The sequence below is a fragment of the Mauremys reevesii genome, linkage group 12 (genome assembly GCF_016161935.1).
Source record: "Mauremys reevesii isolate NIE-2019 linkage group 12, ASM1616193v1, whole genome shotgun sequence".
NCBI lineage: Eukaryota > Metazoa > Chordata > Testudines > Geoemydidae > Mauremys > Mauremys reevesii.
The window spans coordinates 34986338-35006596 of NC_052634.1; the positions used below are offsets into that span (position 1 = coordinate 34986338).

The 20259-nt window shown below is 50.2% G+C and overlaps 1 protein-coding gene and 4 non-coding genes across 5 annotated transcripts in view; 2 read left to right on the plus strand and 3 right to left on the minus strand.

The window, feature by feature from the left end:
• Nucleotides 1-6380: 6380 nt before the first annotated feature.
• LOC120375395 (zinc finger protein 883-like) overlaps nucleotides 6381-20259 on the plus strand; it is a gene marked incomplete at its 5' end in the record, with an annotated part of 158913 nt that continues 145034 nt past the window's right edge. Inside the window, one exon of the mRNA XM_039496016.1 lies at nucleotides 6381-6907. Coding sequence (XP_039351950.1) covers nucleotides 6381-6907 — 527 coding nt within the window. The remainder of the gene's footprint in view (nucleotides 6908-20259) is intronic.
• On the plus strand, nucleotides 11908-11979 carry TRNAG-UCC. Its single transcript has one exon. It is a non-coding gene; the product is annotated as a tRNA-Gly (tRNA).
• On the minus strand, nucleotides 15212-15284 carry TRNAK-UUU. The gene has a single exon. It is a non-coding gene; the product is annotated as a tRNA-Lys (tRNA).
• On the minus strand, nucleotides 17354-17425 carry TRNAA-UGC. Its single transcript has one exon. It is a non-coding gene; the product is annotated as a tRNA-Ala (tRNA).
• On the minus strand, nucleotides 18683-18754 carry TRNAE-UUC. The gene has a single exon. It is a non-coding gene; the product is annotated as a tRNA-Glu (tRNA).

The following is a 20259-nucleotide window of genomic DNA, read 5'->3' on the forward strand; positions in this document are numbered from 1 at the left end:
CAGGAAAGATTGATTTCCTTCCCCTGGATCCATCCACCCCCCATCTCCTCTTCCCTGGGAGCTGCGTTCACCCCCCTGTATGAGCTTCAAGTCAGGAGACACTGCCCTGCTTCACCTTGGGATGCCTGAGCTCATCTTCCTTCAGGGTGCTGGGCTGCTGCAGCCCGGGGGAGGATCAACCTCTCCCCCCTGCCTTTGGCCATGATCCCACCAGGGCTCCCCGCCCACAATGTTGCAGAGTGGGTGAGGGAGTCAGCGAGCGAGCTTCAATGTGGGGGTGGGCTGCAGCCTGGGGCACTGGGAGGAGCTGGAGTGACACAGCAGCCATAAAGCCGGATGAATAAATGGGCCATTTCTATGCTGGGCTGCTGAATTAAATTTCTCTCTCTGGCTCAGGGTGGGCAGTTCCTGGGCTGGCCACAGTGGGTGGAGCTTGGGGGAAGACAGAGCTGCTTTGAGTGCGTGGGTGGGAGCGGGCACTAAACAGGCACCAGGAGGTGGGGAGCAGAAAGAGAGAGATGGGAAAAGGGACCCAGGTAGAGAACAAGAACTGAGAAACATCAGGAAAGGGAGATACCAGTTACAGACACACTTTCAATGAGTACACTGGAAGTGTATAAATATGCTGAAAATAGCCTCCCCTCAAAACTGGCAGAGCCCCCCTCCGGCACAAGAACCCTCGCCCTTACGGCAGGAGGGAGTGCAAAGGAGTGAGCAGTAGGTAGGAGGCATTTAGGGCAGGGGGTCGGTAAGGAGGCAGCATTCAGGAGAGTCTAGGGAGATGGGGCAGGAAGAAGTACAGTGGGGGCGGGGCTTTGGAGAAGGGGGCGAAGCCAGGATGGGGCACCCACCAGCAAAACCAAAAGTCAGCACCTACGCAAACTGAAGCCTTGAACAAAGGACTGGATGACCCATCCATGCTGTGGCTGTGTTCCAGATGGACTTTCAAGCCGGAAACTTACCAATACTGCTAAGAAGGTGATATATAGATTTCTGAATGTATCTGACTCCTTTCCCATTTAACAACTTTCTTTCTGTTTCTGGTTTCCTTTCTCTTTCTTATCTAAGGGCTTGGCTACACTTACAAGTTGCAGCGCTGGGAGTTACAGCACTGGTCATGCAGCTGTGTAGGGCCAGCGCTGGAGTGTGGCCACACTGACAGCTACCAGCGCTGCAGTGTGGCCACACTTGCAGCACTTTCCAGCGCTGTATTGAGAGGTGCATTGTGGGCAGCTATCCCACAGAGCACCTCGTCCCATTTTGGCGCTGAGTATTGTGGGAAGGGGAAGGAAGTGTGCGGGTCATTCCGCTTCCTGTTTGCCAGCGCCCCGTGGTGCATCGCTTCACATCCCAGCATTCACTCTTTCCGGCAGCGTTTGGCGCCATTGTGAGTGTCTTTCTGTTTTACTCTCTGTGTGAATCGCGATTTCTGTGGCAAATGGAGCCCGAGCTGCTGAGGACTGTGCTGATGAGTGTCGCCAGCACAACACGTTTGGCAGTCGAGCTATTCCTTCAGCTCCAAAGTGACAGTGAGGAGTCTGACGATGATATCGATATCGATTCTCCTGCCGCGTGTGACACCAAAGTGCTTGTGGCATTCACGGAAATGCTCAGCACCGTTGAACGCCGCTTTTGGGCTCGGGAAACAAGCACTGAGTGGTGGGATCACATCGTCATGGAAGTCTGGGATGACGAGCAGTGGCTGCAGAACTTTCGTATGAGAAAAGCCACTTTCATGGGACTGTGTGCTGAGCTCGCCCCCACTCTGCGGCGCAAGGACACAAGATTGAGAGCTGCCCTGACGGTGGAAAAGCGGGTGGCTATTGCAATCTGGAAGCTGGCAACTCCAGACAGCTACCGGTCGGTCGGGAACCAGTTTGGTGTGGGAAAGTCGACCGTGGGAATCGTTTTGATGCAAGTTTGCAAGGCAATTAATCGCATCCTGCTAAGAAAGACCGTGACTCTGGGAGCGTGCAGGACATTGTGGATGGCTTTGCACAAATGGGTTTCCCTAACTGTGGAGGCGATAGATGGGACGCATATTCCTATTCTGCCCCACCTGGCATCAGAGTACGTTAATCGTAAGGGGTATTTCTCTATGGTTCTCCAGGCGCTTGTGGATCACCGCGGGCGTTTCATTGACATTTACACAGGCTGGCCTGGAAAGGTGCATGATGCACGCATCTTTCGGAACAGTGGCCTGTTCAGGAAGATGCAGGCAGGGACTATTTTCCCAGACAGGAAGATCACAGTAGGGGATGTCGAAATGCCCACTGTGATCCTTGGAGACCACGTACCCGTTACTGCCTTGGCTCATGAAACCCTATACAGGGAAGCTTGACAGGAGCAAGGACCGGTTCAACTACAGGCTGAGCCGGTGCAGAATGACTGTGGAGTGTGCTTTTGGGCGTTTAAAAGCCCGCTAGAGATGTTTGTATGGGAAGCTAGACTTGGGGGAAAGCAGCATCCCCGCGGTTATATGCGCTTGCTGTACCCTCCATAATATTTGTGAAGGGAAGGGTGAAACATTCAGTGAGGCATGGACCACCGAGGTTCAAGTCCTGGAGGCTGAATATGCACAGCCAGAGAGCAGGGCTAATAGAGAGGCCCAGCACAGGGCTACAAGGATTAGGGATGCCTTGAGGGAAGAATTTGAGGCTGAAAGCCAACAGTAATGTTTGCTGCCTTGCATGGGAGTGAATTGCACTGCTTACACTGTTATTCTATTATCCATAATAATAATATGATTTGCAGTGCCTCTTTCTTTACTGGGCTAAGGTATCTTTCACTATCTGCAATAATAAAGACTGTTTTCAAATCCAAGAATTGTTTTATTGAAAAGAAAAAAACTTCCTTGACAGACAGACACACAACATTTCATGAACACAAGAGGGCAGGGGTGTGGGTTGGTGAACTGTACAGTCACAAGTTTGCATATGCCCTGTCTGGATTGCTGTTTAATGAATCCTGCACTTCAGGGTTCATATACTGCATGGTGATGGGGGTTGAATGCAGAGGGTAAGGGTGGTGGTAGGTATCAGGGCTGGTTGGGGAACGTACAGGTGTTGGAGGCAGCTGGTGGTGGTAAGAACCTGGATGCTGGGGAAAGGTGGTTTGAGCTGACATTGGGGCACAAGGCACAAAGGACGGGGCGGGTGGGGGAGTAGCACGGTGGTGCTCTGCTTGCATGGCAACGAGTGACTCTATAGACTCCGCTTGGCGCTCCAGGATGCTTAGCAGCCGCTCCGTGCTTTTCCTCTTGGCCACTGCATTTCTCTTGCGGGTCCTGCTTTCTTTCTCTCGCCACTCCTTCAAGTCTTTACTCTCTCGAGCAGAGTGATTAAGAACAGTTTTCAGCATGTCCTCTTTGCTCTTTCGGGGATTTTTTCTCAAATTTTGAAGCCTCTGTGATGTTGAACATCTGGGCAGTCCAGTAGTCAAGGTCACTGTAGAAACACAGAAATGACAACATTTAACACGGGCAGCATTGTATCCACTATCTCCAGACATGAATTGTTACACTGAGGGAGTTCTCACTTTAGCATTCTTTTCCCCACACGCATAACACAACAGAAGCCACGAAATGGTGAGTGAGGGGTGCTTACTTATATAGGGATAAGTGGGGCTTGAGTGATAGAGGGGAGCTGGTTGCTTCGGGTAATCTGGAGTGCTAGAGGGGTTGAGTGAAGATGCAGCTGCAGGGGTGATCTTATCTCCCTATCTCTTCACTAAAGAGTCTCCCAACATTTTTCACAGGACTTAATCCTGCAAGATGTTTCCCTACTGCGAGTCACTAGGGAACAGCAGGAGGCTCTTTTAGAGCAATGTGGATTCCGCCCGGGACCCTATGCGGCGTGCCTGTGTTCACAAATGGTCCCCCCACCACTGGCAGCAGAGTGGTGCGGACGCGTCACCGTCACTGGGACAAGGGACACAGTGGCTCTGCCTATAAACCTGCGCAGGCATATTGCCCACGCTCTGGATGAAGCTTTTGCTGAGATAACTGAAGCAGATTACCGCGACATGATAGACCACATCAACGGGCTATTCCACATCTAGAGGCTGGCATGCATGCAGCCATAACCCCCCTTGCTCTCCAGAAACATTTCCACCCAGAAAATAAAAGCCGCTTACCGGTAACCCGCTCCTCTGCTTGTCCTTCTGCAACTGCTGGCTGCTGCGATTGGGTACTTTCCTCCTGGCTTGAGAAGAGCTCCTGGCTGCATGCCTGCAGGGACTCTACCGTGTCTTCCCCCATCCCAGGAGCTTCACTCGCGGTTTCCTCTCCCCCCCCCGCCGCCTCCTCCGCCTCCTCCTCCTGTCCCCCAGCCTGCTCAGAAGTGTCCATCGTTATCCTGGGATTGGCAGTGGGGTCACCCCCAAGTATCTCGTCCATCTCCCTGTAAAAACGGCAGGTCGTGGGAGCAGCTCCGGATCGTCGATTCCCCTCTCGGGCTTTGTAATAGGCACTCCGCAGCTCTTTAACTTTCACCCTGCATTGTAGTGCGTCCCGATCATGGCCCCGATCCAGCATGGCCCTTGATATCTGCTCAAAGATATCGTAATTCCTACGGCCGGAGCGCAGCTGTGCCTGAACTGATTCCTCACCCCAAACACTGATGAGGTCCTGCAATTCACCAGTGCTCCATGCTGGGGCTCGTTTGCCGCGTGGAGGCATGGTCACCTGTAACTGATTAACTGATTGCACTCCACACCTGGCTGCAGCAAACAGGAAGGAGATTTTTAAAATTCCCGGGGCATTTAAAGGGCGGGTCACCTGAGGCAAGAGCAGTAGAGTGCAAACTGATGAGTAGAGTGGCTGAACAGGAATTCTGGGATAGCTCCTTATTCCCTGGAGGACAATTAAAGCGCTGGTGAGTGTCCACACCTGCTGAGCAGCGCTGGATCACCAGCGCTGCACTCCTTATACCCCTGCCGGGATGGGTTTTCAGCCAGCGCTGCAACCAGGGAGTTGCAGCGCTGGTTGTGCCCTGCAAGTGTGGACGGGGTGTTGTTGCAGCGCTGGAAAGCCTCCACCAGCGCTGCAACTTGTAAGTGTAGCCAAGCCCTAAACTTTTAGTTTAGATACTAAAGTATTGTCTGGCATCATGGTATTTTCAGTAAGATCCAAACCCATACTGACTTGGTAATGTGGCTGACCCTTTGGGGTCAAAAGAACATTTTGTTTATGTGCACAGAGTTTTTAAATAACTTCTCACTGTACCGGACCTAGGTGCTGACTGGGAGTCAGAGAAGTGCAATGCAATAAAGGGGGCTGTGCGATTTCTTTTTTTTTCAGATTCTCAATAACCCGTGTGGGGGATCAGAAGCACAGTTTGTGACTGGTCAGTGACTTTAACTTCAGTGTTAACCACCAGTTTTGGGAGCATCTGCCCTCCCTTTTCCAGCCTGCCCTGACCTTGGCATTTTCAGTGAAGACTGTCCTAGGCACACCAAGTCACACTAAGCACTGAATATAAATTAATAGAATGTTTTTTATGACCAAGTCTTAAGAAATCCACTGAACTCCTTTGTTTTCTTTCATCTGAGCAGGGTTTCCAGTTTCCAAACCTCATCTAATCTCCCAGCTGGAACAAGGGGAAGAGCCATGGGTCCCAGACCTCCAGGGTTCAGAGGAAAGAGAGATCCTGAGAGCTCCCTGCACAGATGAGGAAACATTAAGCCAACTCAGAATCTGTAAGTGCCTGAAGGAAACATCTGGGATGCCCTACAAAGCCCTTGGGAGCTCTCTCAGTTCATTATTGTCTCTAGCAGGGGTCATATCCTCAGGGTACATATAGTTCATGGCTTCCTGTAGATCCTAGCAGACACCAGGCAGTAGCTTCCTCCCTTCCCCCTGTGAATTTGGATGGGATGTGGAGGCTCAGTTGTGATCCCCTCCTCTCTCCTTTTTGGGGGAAGAGTTTGGGGGAGTTCAGTTCCTGATTTTTATTTGACCTCCCTTCCACACTTGTTTTGGTTTGGCCTTCCCCTTTCCATCCCTGTCTGAGGTTTCTGTCTCTATCACAGCAGGTGACGCAATGGTAGGTGAGAAAGAGGAGCAGAATTCTCAGCAGGAAAATGTTGAGCAAGTGGATAAACACAGAGAATTATCGCAGAGATCGAAAAGAAATGTGTCGAAGAGTCATGAGCAGGGAAAATCATGCGAGACTCAGCACACACCAGAAAGAGAGCAGGGAAACCAGCCAGGAGAGAAAATGGGTAAATTTATTTCCTGTCGGGGAACTCAGAAGAGCGTCAAGGAAACCACAACACAGCAGGAAATCCTCATGGGAAAGAGGGAAAATACATGCAGTGAGTGTGGGAAAAACTTCACTCGAAGATCAACCCTTTCTGTTCATCAGAGAATCCACACAGGGGAGCGGCCCTATAAATGCCATGAATGTGGAAAATGCTTCACTCTAAGATCAGCCCTTTCTGATCATCAGAGAATCCACACAGGAGAGAGGCCCTATGAATGCAGTGAGTGTGGGAAAAACTTCACTCGCAGCTCAAACCTTATTGCCCATCAAAGAATCCACACTGGGGAGCGGCCCTATAAATGCCGTGAGTGTGGGAAAACCTTCTATTGCCACTCAAACCTTATTGCCCATCAGAGAATCCACACTGGGGAGCAGCCCTGTAAATGCAGTGAGTGTGGGAAATACTTCACTGAGAGCTCAGCCCTTTCTGCACATCACAGAATCCACATGGGGAAGACGCCCTTCGAATGCCATGAGTGTGGGAAAACCTTCAGTCACAGCTGGCACCTTATTAGGCATCAGACAGTCCACACAGGGGAGAGGCCGTATGAATGCAGTGAGTGTGGGAAAACCTTCAGTCGCAGCTCAAGCCTTATCAGACATCAGACTGTCCACACAGGGGAGAGCCCCTTTGAATGCAGTGAGTGCAGGAAAACCTTCAGTTGCAGCTGGAACCTTATTAGGCATCAGAAAATCCACACATGTAAGAGAACCTATGAAAGCAGTGAGTGTGGGAAAACCTTAGGGCCCAAAGAAATTTTGTCCAACTCCACTTCCTAGTTCAGTGTGTCTCATTACCGTTCCAGAGGATACCAGGGTTAGATTGAGAACAATCATCCTTCACCGTTTCCATCCAAAGAGAGAGTGCTTCATAGGACAGTCCTTCCCTGTGGATCCCAAACTGGCTGCCTGAGTGGGTAACAAGGACTTTCAGGCTGTAGAAATGATGGTAACCAATGAGGCAATAAATGTGTCAAGCTCCAATTTCAGACTTCTGGATACTCACATGTTGAGTCCTGATTCTAAGGTTTTGTGTCTGATGCTCTGGCTACTCAATAAAGCTGATGTTGGTGCAGCTGTAGCACTGCTATTACAGATGCTCTCCACCAATGGGAGAAATCTCTTCCTTAGGACTTTTAGTCCAGCCCCTACAAGCAGTGGTGGCTATTTTAGCAGGCAAAGCTCTCCTGCTGATGTAGTGTTATTTCACAGGAGAGGAGGGTTGTGTAACTACCTTTCTCACCAGTGTGTATTTTTCACACCCCTGAGATATAGTTACACCAATAAATGTCTTTAGCATAGACGAGACAGTTCTCTCTTGTGTTTTATGCATTTACATCACTTCTCCTCTATCTTCTCCCACTTTGAAAGATTAAAAAGTGTGACAAGAGAGGTATTTTTCCTCATGATGCAAAGATTCCCACATAGGAGACCCCTTCCACCAACAGATACTGCAGAAGATCCTGGGATATATGAACTCACAGAAGTGGTTGCGACAAACTTGAGCCAAGGTTCAGTTGTTGGCAATGGGCATTAAAAGAAAACTAACATATATGATAAGAATTTGTGCTCTTTGAATAGGTTTTGTTACCTGTTAAAATGAGATTATTGGTGAAGTTATTGGTTAAAGAAGAGACTAAATGTGTGATAATCTGAAGTATTTTGGAAAACTGAAAGTTGTCTTGGTTTTTTTTTTTGTTTTGTTAGTCGTACAGGAAATGATGGCTAATCTTGAAAAGTTAATTTGATTTAATTTACCCCCTGTAATATAAAGGGTTCTGGTAGAAAACCTCATTCCAAAGGTTAGGGTGGGAGAATGTGTGTGAGAAAGTGTGTATAAGAGAATATTGACCCTCTATAGATTTTAGTATTTTGTGTTTTCAAATAGAATTTATTTTGCTTAGTTTCAAAGTCAATTTCTATTCAAAGGAAAGCTACTCGAGGAGATAAATTGTGTAAGTTTTTACCCACTTAGACTGTAAGGGTCACTGTCTTCCCCACTTCTCTAATTTGCAAAGGAAAGGCCTGACATCTGTCACAGGATGTGTCCAGCAGGTAGGACAGCTGCACTCATCAACCATCAATATAAAGAAAAAGACCGAAATCCATTGCCTTTCAGGTCAATAAGCCAGCTAAAGGCTGGTCGATGTTGAAAAGCTGTGGTGGCAGAGCCACATCTCTCAGGGGTGTGAAAAGTCCTCTCCACTGAGAGAAGTCGTTAATGTGACCTGAGCCCCAGTGTAGACAGTGTTAGGTTGTCAGAAGAATATTTCCAGTGTTTGAAGTGTAAACACAGTCTTAACATCAATTCCAATTTTGACCCATCTCCCTATATGTGAGAAAGTTACTCGTATGGAGGGCTGAGCCAGCTGTCCGCTCACCTGGTTCCTCAACTGTAGCTACAGCTCTTAGTGCCCATGAATGCAAAGACTGAGAGAAATGGAGAGTTCCAGCCATTGTCATTTTAGTATCTTATTGTTTCTCTCTCTGTTTTTTGTGCCGGCCTTTCTGTTCTATCAGGGGGTGACTGTATAGCTCAGTGCATCTGTGACAAAAGCTCATTGGTGCCAATTGGCAAAGGGCTCACTGTTCTTCACAAGCAACTCCTGTCTCAGACCTGACAAACTCCTCACAGCTAATACACTGCTTTTATGATATTTATCCAGGAAGCATAGCAGTGAGATCTCTACTGAAAGCTTGTAAATTATTGACATTCCTACTCACTGCGAGAGGTGTGTCCGAGTCATGGTTAAGGAGTAATGTAAGTACATGGAAAATTATGCCCATATGGTATTGTTGTGAAAGTGAGTCACCCCAATCATAGGTCTTGGTGGGGACGGCCCATCCCTTGCTAGCCAGTTATGTGATGTGTTGCTCCATTGTCAGCCTTTGCACCAACCCAGAAAAGCCAATGGAAAACCATCAAAGACAAATTATAGACATTGAAACCCTGTGGAAGTGACAAGGATAATATGAGAATGAGGAGATCGTCCTTTCAGTGAATAAAGACAAAAGACTGATTAAGTTCATAACAGGGTGGAGAAAAACACTCTGGGTCCATTCACCAAGGAGATTCCTAATGACCAGTGGCGCTTCATGAAAGGCAGGGCCGTGGCGCCTAGGGACTAGCAATCAGTGAAATTGACTGAAGTGTGAGGTGAGAATCTACTTAGATAGGAAAGGTAACTATTAAAAAGTGTAGGTTGCATTTTCTGATTTTGTTTAGTTGGTAACAGTTGGTTTCCATCACTCACATTTGTTTGTTTAAATCTCTATCGGTTGTTAAATAAATTTCTGCTTGTTTGATAACTATACTCAAGTGCAGTGTGAGATACAGTAGCAGTGGTCCACAGTAAAACTAGTAATCTGGGATATACCATTGCTTCAGGTAGAGAGAATCTGGGATTTCTCTGAGTATCTGGTGATCCGGGCTGGACCCCAGAGGGGGACACATTGAAGGAACTCAGGGGTTAGGGTGGCTGCTGTAGCTCAGAGGAGGGTCTGTGAGTGCCTGATGGGCTGGGTGAGTTTGGTCACTAGCATCCAGCTGCCAAATGCAAAACTCCCTCTTCCTAGTGGCAGGTGGCAACAAGGAAACTCGCAGCCCTCTGCTCCCTGAGAAGGGTCACAATGTGTCTCTATGTTGATTCACCTGTCAAATTCACACAGGGAAAGCTCCCTATAGCATAACAGTCTGCCATATGAAATCATGGAACATGTGCTCTTCACTCTGTGAAAGCATGTAAAGAATCCAAGCACTGGAGGGTTGGGTTTGGGTCCAGAGTGACCTAGACAAATTGGAGGATTGGGCCAAAAGAAATCTGAGGAGGTTCAACAAGGAGAAGTGCAGAGTCCTGCACTTAGGAAGGGAGAATCCCGTGCACTGCTACAGCCTGGGGACCGACTAGCTAAGCAGCCGTTCTTCAGAAAAGGACCTGGGGATTACAGTGGATGAGAAGCTGGATATGAGTCAGCAGTCCCCTTGTTGCCAAGAAGGCTAACAGCAGATTAGGCTGCGTTATTAGAAGCATTGCCAGCAGCTTGAGGGAAGTGTGTTCATTTCAAACCTGCAGCTTATTCATTTCATGTGGTGACCCCTCCTAGTTCTTGTGTTATGAGAAGGAGTAAATAAAACTCCCTTCCTTGGTCCTTTAGAAGATATCATGTGACCCCCTCCCCCTTGTCTCTCATGTCCTGGGACCAACATGGATACAACACCACCGCAAACAACAAGGTTCAAAGTCAATGCACATGGGAGAAGCATCTTGTGTTTCATTCCTTATGTCCTAGTCCCATCGTGTGGCCATTTCCTTTTCTTCCTTTCTGTCAAAAGCTTTGGTGTTTTGCACAGGAACATTATTTCCCCAGGAGAGACTCAGGAGTGAGGGCTGCATTCCTGTACCAAACAGTCACTAGAAGGGGGCAGACAAAGGCCTTTAGGATGAGGCGTCCGTCACTGTCAAAAAATCATCTCCCTCCTGTGGTTCCGCGGGCAGCAGGAGCAGCCGCAGCTCGGTGGCCCCCGGCAGCAGCACTCCTGGGGTGGCCGGAGCAGCAGCAGGCCCCCTGGGGCTCCCCCCCCTCTGGGGCAGCAGCTGGAGTGGCAGCAAGTTCGCAGGGCTTCTCTCCTGGTAGCTGGTGCTCATTATCCATCAAGTAAATCAAAACACTTCCACCTGCAAGTGGATTTAGCCCAGGACCCTCAGAGTCAGCAGCTCTTACACCCCCCCCACTAAGCTCTCTGGTCAGGAGTCCTAGCGCCGGAAGCCTCCTGTTTAGATCCTAAAATAGCATTTTTGCACCAGGGGGGCTGAAATTTTGGACTGGACATTGTAGCTCCACCGTTATTTTATTGAATTGCTTCAAAACAGCAAGTGTAGAAAGTCCCCTAAGTGCCAGGCTCTCTGCCATGGAAACAGCTGCCCCTGCTCTCCAGGAGTCTGTGCGTTCCACCCAGCAAAGCACAAACCTCTGCACTGAAGGGGGGTCAGACAGTGATGGTAACACAAATCTTCCGACTATTAACCCAAGTCCCTTCCTTTCTTTAACCCAGGACGTGCCAGTCAACTGTTAGCCATGGTGTTATCTTCATCTTAAAATACCCCTCAGGACATTGAACAGAGGAAGTGAAACCCCCTCCCCCAAATGGCTCCCTGTTGAGGCGTTGCACCGTACCTGCCCCTGGAGACTGTCTGGTTTTATATCCTTAGAGCTTTTTCTCTTCAAACCCCTTATTCTAATCCCTGGGCCAACCTCCGCATTTCAGAGTTTAGAATTTACTCTCATCACCCTCGTCTGGCACTTTCCATGTGGATTAGACAAAGTGAGTGGGGGAAGCTCCAGAACTAATCAAAACTGATGCTTTGGGTGAGGCCTGAACTCATAACCCCAGCACTGTGCCTCCCTCACTAGCCAGGTGTGCCCCTGTAGGTGCTTCATAGACAAGCTTGGGGAGTAGGGTAGTTACCTGTGTCTGTGATTAACCACTTTGGTGACCTAATTGAGAGGCTGATGGTTCAAACCCAGGTGAAGATAGAGGTAGTTTTTTTTAGTGATGAGACTCCAGTACATTTTAACAGGTAGTAAAACGCCTCAATTCTGGTCTAGCCTCATTGGGCAAGCATAAGTGGTACTTTTGCCAGATGCATTGGTGGTATAGTGGTGAGCATAGCTACCTTCCAAGCAGTTGACCTGGGTTTAATTCCCAGCCAATGCAAAGATATGATGTTTTCGCTGCTGGGAATTGGTTTAATTTCAGTCACATTGTATCAGTTTAGCAATGGAAGGAGAGAATCAATGTCCTGCAGGTCATTAAACACCCAGTGGAGGAAGAAAGGGGCGGGACTATACAATGAGCAGGTGGAGTCATCCTGGTATTACAATGTTTGGTTTATTTTTTATTTTTTTCCCTTTACTTCCCTCTCCCTTTTAGAGTCAGAGCCTTTATGGTCAGACGGGGCCAGTGTGATCATCTAGTCTGACCTGCTGCACCTTGCAGGCCCAAAGACCCCACCCACCCACTCCTGTAATAGACCCGGGAGGGGAGGCAGCTCTGCGCACTGCCCCTACCCCAGGCAGCACATGGAGGCCCTCTGCTCCCCTCCCCCAATGGGTGTGCAGAGATGTGCCAGCAGCACTGAGGTGGCTCCCTGCCCACTCTGCCTCCGTCCCTCCGCGCCACTCCCAGAAATGGCCGGCATGTCCCAGCATCCCCTGGGGTGGGGGGAGTGTCTCCATGCGCTGCCCCTGCCCCAAGTACCAACTCTGCAGCTCCCATTGGCCAGGAACTGCAGCCAATGGGAGCTCTGGGGGCAGCGCCTGCAGGCAGTGGCACACGGAGACCCCCTGGCCCCGCCCACCTAGGAGCTGCTGCCGCAGGGTTGTGTGTACCAGTCACTTTGGGAGCTGCACTGCCCGGGGTAAGCACCACCCCTCCTGCACCCCAACCCCCTCCCCCAGCACAGAGCCAGCACCCCGCACCCAAATTTCCTCCCAGAGCTTTGCTTGTCTTCCTTTCACCCAGAACCATCCTTCTCCTGGGCTGCAAGTAGCCACCCCTGGGAAGCCAAGAGGCAGGCACAGGATTCTACCTCCCAGCAGCCAACCGCACCTCCCCAGGCTTTGCAGAACGACTGGTGACACTCTACTAACCCCACTTAGCCGCACTGAGGCGCTGAGCGTCTGCCCTGCCTTCCTCAGCTCGACTTTCCTCTTTTGCCCCATTCCTGCCTCACTTCCTCCTTTGGCAAGTCACACAGAGGAGGCCAGCAGGAAGAACCGGCTGCCGTAGGCCAACCTCCAAGGGCAGAGGAGACCAAGCCACAAGGCTTCAAAAGGTGACTGGCCCAGATCCTCTAGCTTTCCCCTGCTGATGCCAAGGCTTTTTCTCAGCTCATTTCATCACCCTCTGTCCTGCAGGGGTTGAGTTTATCACAGGTGTTACCCAAAATTGGGTCAGTTAGTAAGTGTAGGGAGGACTAATGACCCACCAGAGTTTGGCAGAAAGCAGCACGTTTATTATACTGACAGCTAAGCTCAAAAGAAGAAGCGGGGGGCGGTGGGGGTGTCACACTCACACTCGCATACTCACGCTCCCAGGACAGGCACAGCAGTGAAGATGTCAGGATTTGGCAAGGTAAGTGTCCCACAGCGCAGCTATGGACGGTGCGATGAAGGTAAGTCTTCCTGAGGCACAATGAAATACAACGCAGAGAACCACTGGCCAGGCGGTCCGGGCAAAGGGCATTCACTGGAGGTACAAGCTTGTGAGTGCTCTCCTGAGCACAGGGCCCCTTCCCCTTTTAAGGGCCTGCATCTCATGGCCTGTGACTAGAGATGACTTGGCTGCATCTGGTTGGTCACACTCCACCCTGGGCAGTGTCCATGCTCTGGGTGTGTGAGTGCTGCCTAATTAGAGTCCCAGACACCTTGTCTACCTGGAAGCTCTTCTGCTCTTCAACCAGCCCATTCATCCCACCAGCATTCCAGGAGGGAGCGGGATGGGGAAAACCACTTCACAGGCATTCAGAGAGGGAGAGGAGACAAAAGTGGGGGTGGGAGAAGTATAACAGACCTTTTGAGCATAGAAATCACTGCTGCTCCTACAACAGCAGGGACAGGCCAGGAGGAGCTGGGAAAAGTAAGCCAGCATATTTCTGCCTGGTTTTAAACCAAGGACCTTTTGTGTGTTAGGCAAACATGATAACCACTACACTACAGAAACATTGTTGCAATGCTCTGCCCCTTCCTTCATAAGGACATAAGAATGGCCACACTGGGTCAGACCAAAGGTCCATCCAACCCCACATCCTATCTGCCAACAGTGGCCAATGCCAGGTGCTCCATACGGAGTGAACCTAACAGGCAATGATCAAGTGATCTCTCTCCTGCCATCCATCTCCAGCCTGTGACAAACAGAGGCTAGGGATACCATTCCTTACCCATCCTGGCTAATAGCCATTCATGGACTTAACCTCCATTAATTTATCTGCAAAAAGAACAAGGAGTACTTGTGGCACCTTAGAAACTAACAAATTTATTTGAGCATAAGCTTTTGTGGGCTAAAACCAACTTCATTGGATGCATGCAGTGGAAAATACAGCAGAAAGATATATATATAGATAGATAGATAGATAGATATTACACACAGAACATGAAAAATTGGGTGTTGCCATACACACTATAATGAGAGTGATCAGTTAAGGCGAGCTATTATCAGCAGGAGGAAAAACCCTTTTGTAGTGGCTTTCATGGCCTTTGAGAAAGCAAGCCAGAGCCTTGGAAGACCCAGCAGGGTTTGTGGCACAGGAATTGGTCTCAGATTCCACTGAGACTTCAACTCAGATTGCAGGATTCAAAGTCCCGAGTGCTGGCCCTTACACCATGGGACCAGCACAGCACCTATTGATTACTGTAGACTTCCAGCAGGGACGACTCTGTGGGCAGGGGCAGCTCTAGGCATTTTGCCGCCCCAAGCACAGCAGGCAGGTTGCCTTCGGCAGCAGCCTGCGGGAGGTCCGCCGAAGTCGCAGGACCAGTGGACCCTTTGCAGGCATGCCACCGAAGGCAGCCTGCCTGCCACCCTCGCGGTGACCGGCAGAGCACCCCCCGCGGCTTGCTATCCCAAGCATGCGCTTGGCGTGCTGGGGCCTGGAGCCGCCCTTGTTTGTGGGGACAATTGTTTCTGGAAGGGAGGACTCAGTGGGAACATGCCTCTCTGGCCAGCCCTGCATTTGCTCAAAAAGTCAGCACCCAGCACTTTGCTGCAGGCCCAGAGGCCTTTCTTCCTCCAGTCTGTGAGGCCAGTGGACAGGTGAGGCAGTAGCACCTTCAGTCCCAGGCAGTAAAGGGCCCTTCCTAGGAAAGCCATGTCCTGAAAAGGAAAAACTGAAGTCAAGGAAAGTCCTTCTGAAACTCTTCAGGGGTGTCACAGAGGGAAAATGTTTCTTTGCTTCACCAGGGACTTGAACCCTGGACCCTCAGATTAAAAGTCTGAAGCTCTACCAACTGAGCTAGCCAGGCTCACCTGTGAAACATTGGCAAATTTTGTAGAGAACAGAAACTAGTCAAGAAAAATGAAGGCAGGAAACAATACAGAAAACCTGCTACTCTCGCTCTCTTAGCAGTCCTAGCCCCAGCCTGCTCCTCCATCTGGTGCCTTGAGGCCATATTCTTTTTTCGTTAAATATCAAATCCAGGAGAAAACACAGTTATACAAAGCAAAACGAAATCACAAACAGAAATGTCATTGGAAATACAGAAATAAAAAAGGAAAATGCAGTTCCCATCACTTTATCATGTCTGGGCCATTCCTGTATCGAGAGCACCCGCGAAGGTCCCTGTGTGCTTACGAGAAACCTGGAGGAACTCATACCACAGCCTGAACATGAAACTCAACTGCTCCCAGGTGCCACAGGAAAACCCTATCCCTGCTGTGACGTTGCACTCCATAGGATTTTATGAAAATATGCTAATGAGTGTGAATATAAAGTGACTGGACTATGCTTCATGCAAAAGGTCTCTTGTAAGGTATCATTACAAAGCTTATAATCTACTGTGTGTGTTCATCCTATTTGTATGAACCGATCATTCTTGTATCTGAAACTAGAAATATGAACTATAACGCTGAGGTCCTGTTGTAATGATGCAAATTGTGGGCCATTAATAGTGGTTTGGACTCTTGATGGCTCCCATTGACCAGGACAATAGACTATAGATGGCTCTGTCCTGCACCATTTAATTTGGTCTTATTAAAATGTAACTAGCATGTTACACTTGTGTTTTTAAAGGTGGCTTCCCCAAGCAATCCCAAGTTGTTCTTCCCACAGCTGCACACTCTCCTCCACCCCAACCCCCTGACTGAGCCCAGACCCTGCACCCAAACTCTCTCCCAGAGCCCAGCCCCTCTCCCTCCCTCAGCAAACTCCACCCCAGAGCCTTAGGCAGGTGTGTGTGGGGTGTGGGGCAGGACTTGGTCCCATTCTGGGCACCACCAAATATTATACAAACCTGCCGTCCCTGTCCAGCCCAACCTTCTGCTGATGCACCTCAGCCCACACCCGTGCAGGGTTTGAAGCTTCCATTGCTTAAATTCCAGGACACCGAGGGATTTCAGCTCCCCTTTGCCCAGCGGGAACCTTCACCCCACTCCCAACCAGGTTCTTGGTCATGGGATCACTGTAGGGGGGCTGGGTCCCGCTGTGTCTTTTCTCTCTCTAGGACAGGCCAGGGTGCAATAACTGGGGCATCTGAGCACCCAGGACCTTCTGTGGGGCTGCCATTCCCCTTCCCCTTCTGTGGTCTCATCTGTCATTGACTCCAGCCTTTTTTCTATCCATCGTCAGCACCATCCCAAGCAAGCTGCACTTGCCTCAAAAAGACAAAGAGTCCTGTGGCACCTTACAGACTAACAGACGTATTGGAGCATGAGCTTTCGTGGGTGAATCCCCACTTCGTCAGATGAATGTAGTGGAAATTTCCAGGGGCAGGTATAAATATGCAGGTAAGACTCAGTCTAGAGATAAGGAGGTTAGTTCAATCAGGGAGGATGAGGCCCTCTTCTAGCAGTTGAGGTGTGAGCACCAAGGGAGGAGAAACTGCTTTTGTAGTTGGCTAGCCAGGCACAGAATTTCCTCTCCATTCATCTGACCAAGTGGGGATTCACCCACGAAAGCTTATGCTTCTGTACGTCTGTTAGTCTATAAGGTGCCACAGGACTCTGTTGCTTTTTACAGATCCAGACTAACACAGCTGCCCCTGTGATACTCAAAAAGACAGTGTCCCCTGCTGGGTGTACATCACTGACCTCTCTCCTATCTGAGCACTGACTGCCCCTGTGTTTCCTGGCCTCTCAGTCTGTGCAGATGGGACCTTTCCCTCCAGTGCTGGAGGATTTGCCCTTCTCATCTACCCTTGTCCCAAGCAGCACAGCGGGTGGGAATCTTACATGTACCAAGGTGACTTAGGAGCAGAAACCCCCTCAGACCTTCCATGCAATTGGCACTTGCCCCTCACTGAGCAGGATTGAAACTCCTGCAGGGAGACTGCTGGGCCACATCCCCTCTGGGCATGAGCAAAGCAGCAGGGTGAAGAAAGGAACCTGGGGATTGAACCCAGGACCTCATACATGCAAAGCATGTGCTCTACCACTGAGCTACATCCCTAAACAGGTTGCAGGTTACACTCAGAGCTGTCCTATTCCCAGATCATCCAGTGGCCTAACAGCAGCATGGGGGACACATTCCCTGCTCTGACGGCCAAACCTGCGGTCCTGAAGGCTTCTGGTTCTTAGGGTCACTTTGCAGCAGGGCCAGATTCGATGTGTGGGGCAGAGAGAGTGGGTGCCCTGGGCTCAGGGTGCAGCGATACACTCAGCCCTCTCCCCCGCATTGAGTGGGGGGTGCTGCCACCCCCTGCTGGAAGATAATGGGAGGGGAGGGGCCGCTGGTGGCAGCAGTGCTGTGGGAAGCTCCAGGTATTTCTAGGATCTGCTATTTCCATCTGCTTGTGAAGTCCAGCTTTCCCCAGCACATTCACTGTGGTGCAATTGGGTCACTGTTTCCATGGCTGAACAGCAAAGAATCACTCCCAGTTTCCCTTCTATCAGCAGCAGGATTAGCCTGTGTCAGTGGTTAATGAGGTGGATCTAGTTGTAGATTGTTATTCATTCCCCACCTTGACAATTCACACCGTCCCTTTCCCATGCAGATTCCCAGCACCTCGGTGATCCTGGTAGCGGGTGTTGGGGCCTGAGACTTTCACGGTTCTTTCCCCCTCCACCTGGAGTGAACTCAGCTTTTCCCCCATCCCAGACCATCCATGAAATAACAACAGGGGCATAAAGAAAGAGGGGAGGGAACATCTCACGGCCAGGGCTGGATGTGCCCAGGGCCCCCTGCTTGTCCATTGTTTCCATGGAATTTGGTCCCCTGCTTTGCACAAGGCACAGAGAAAGATCTCGCTGTTCCTGTGTCTGTGCAAGGAAAATTGTGCTTCCCTAGGCAAGAGAGGCGGGAAATGGCCCCATGGTGAGACAATAGCCTCAGGATTAAGACCTAAGGGCTCAGGCTGAGAACTGATAGAACTGCACTCATCTGGGATTTAACAAATTGTCTTCCATGGAGCAGGGCCAGATCCAGTGTTTTTGCCACCCCAAGTGGAAAAAAAAATAAAAAAGCTGCAATCAACTGCAGCTCTACGTCTGCTGCTTTTGGCCTCCAGTCCTTCCCTCTGAGAGAGATGAATTGCTGCGGAAGCCTCCCCTTTGCATGGGCCGCCCCAGGTACCTGCTTGCTGTGCTGGTGCCTGGAGCCAGCCCTGCCATGGAGACACTGGGAAGATGGGGGAATCAGGAAAAAAACATGGATTTGTTTATTTTGTAAGTGAAGAATAACTGAAGCAGTTTTGATTTAAAGTCACTTTTCCCTGACTAGGAATTGAACCCAGGCCATGGCAGTGAAAGGGCCAAATCCTAACCACTAGACCACCAGGGAGGTGGTGAAACTATTTTTCTTCTCACTTATGTTACACTTTCCTAGGGTCTGTCTACACTACCAGATTAGTTTGATATAAGTTAATTCAAATTTGTAGAATCGACCTTACAAAGTCGAATTTGTGCGTCCACACTAAGGACACTAATTCGACTTTGTGAGTCCACACTAACGGGGACAGCGTCGAAATTGGAAGCAGTGGACTGTGGGAAGCTATCCCACAGTTCCCGCACTCCCCGCTGCCCATTGGAATTCTGGGATTTCCCCCCAATGCATGCTGGGGGAAAAACTGTGTCAAGGGTGGTCTTGGGTAACTGTCAGCATTCAACCGTCACTCCCGCCGGCGGGAAATCAGTTCGCGCACTTTTCCTGTTAGTGACAGCGCGGACGCCACAGCACTCCACTGCGATCATGGAGCCCGCTGCGATCATCACTGCACTTATGGCCATTGTCAACTCCTCGCACCTTATCGTACACCTCTTCAACAGTCAGATGCTGAGAAATCGGGCGAGGAGGCTCTGGCACCACGGTGAGGACATGAAGTCACAGAGTGGCACAGACCTCTCACAAAGCATGGTACGCCGCGCCGTGGAGATCATGGTGGCAATGGGTCATGTTCATGCTATGGGATGGCGATTCTGGGCCCGGGAAACAAGCACGGACTGGTGGGACCACATAGTGCTGCAGGTCTGGGATGAATCACAGTGGCTGCAAAACTTCCGCATGCGTAAGGGCACTTTCCTTGAACTGTGTGACTTACTGTCCCCTGCCCTGAAGCGCAAGGACACCCGGATGCGAGCAGCCCTGAGTGTGCAGAAGCGAGTGGCCATAGCCCTCTGGAAACTTGCCACACCAGACAGCTACCGGTCAGTAGCGAACCACTTTGGCGTGGGCAAATCTACCGTGGGGCTTGCTGTGATGCAAGTAGCCCACGCAATCGTTGAGCTCCTGCTCTCAAAGGTAGTGACCCTGGGAAACGTTCAGGTCATCATAGATGGCTTCACCGCGATGGGATTCCCAAACTGCGGTGGGGCTATAGATGGGACTCACATCCCTATCCTGGGACCGGCCCACCAGGCCAGCCAGTATATTAACCGAAAGGGCTACTTTTCAATGGTGCTGCAAGCACTGGTGGACCATAGGGGACGTTTTACCAACATCAACGTCGGGTGGCCGGGCAAGGTTCATGACGCGCGTGTGTTCAGGAACTCTGGGCTGTTTAGACGCCTGCAGGAAGGTAGTTTCTTCCCGGACCACAAAATAACTGTTGGGGATGTGCAGATGCCTACAGTGATCCTCGGGGACCCAGCCTACCCGCTAATGCCCTGGCTCATGAAGCCCTATACAGGCGCCTTGGACACTGACAAGGAACTCTTCAACTACCGGCTGAGCAAGTGCAGAATGGTGGTGGAGTGTGCTTTCGGACGTCTCAAGGGGAGATGGCGGAGCTTACTGACTCGCTCTGATCTCAGCGAAACCAATATCCCCATTGTTATTGCTGCTTGCTG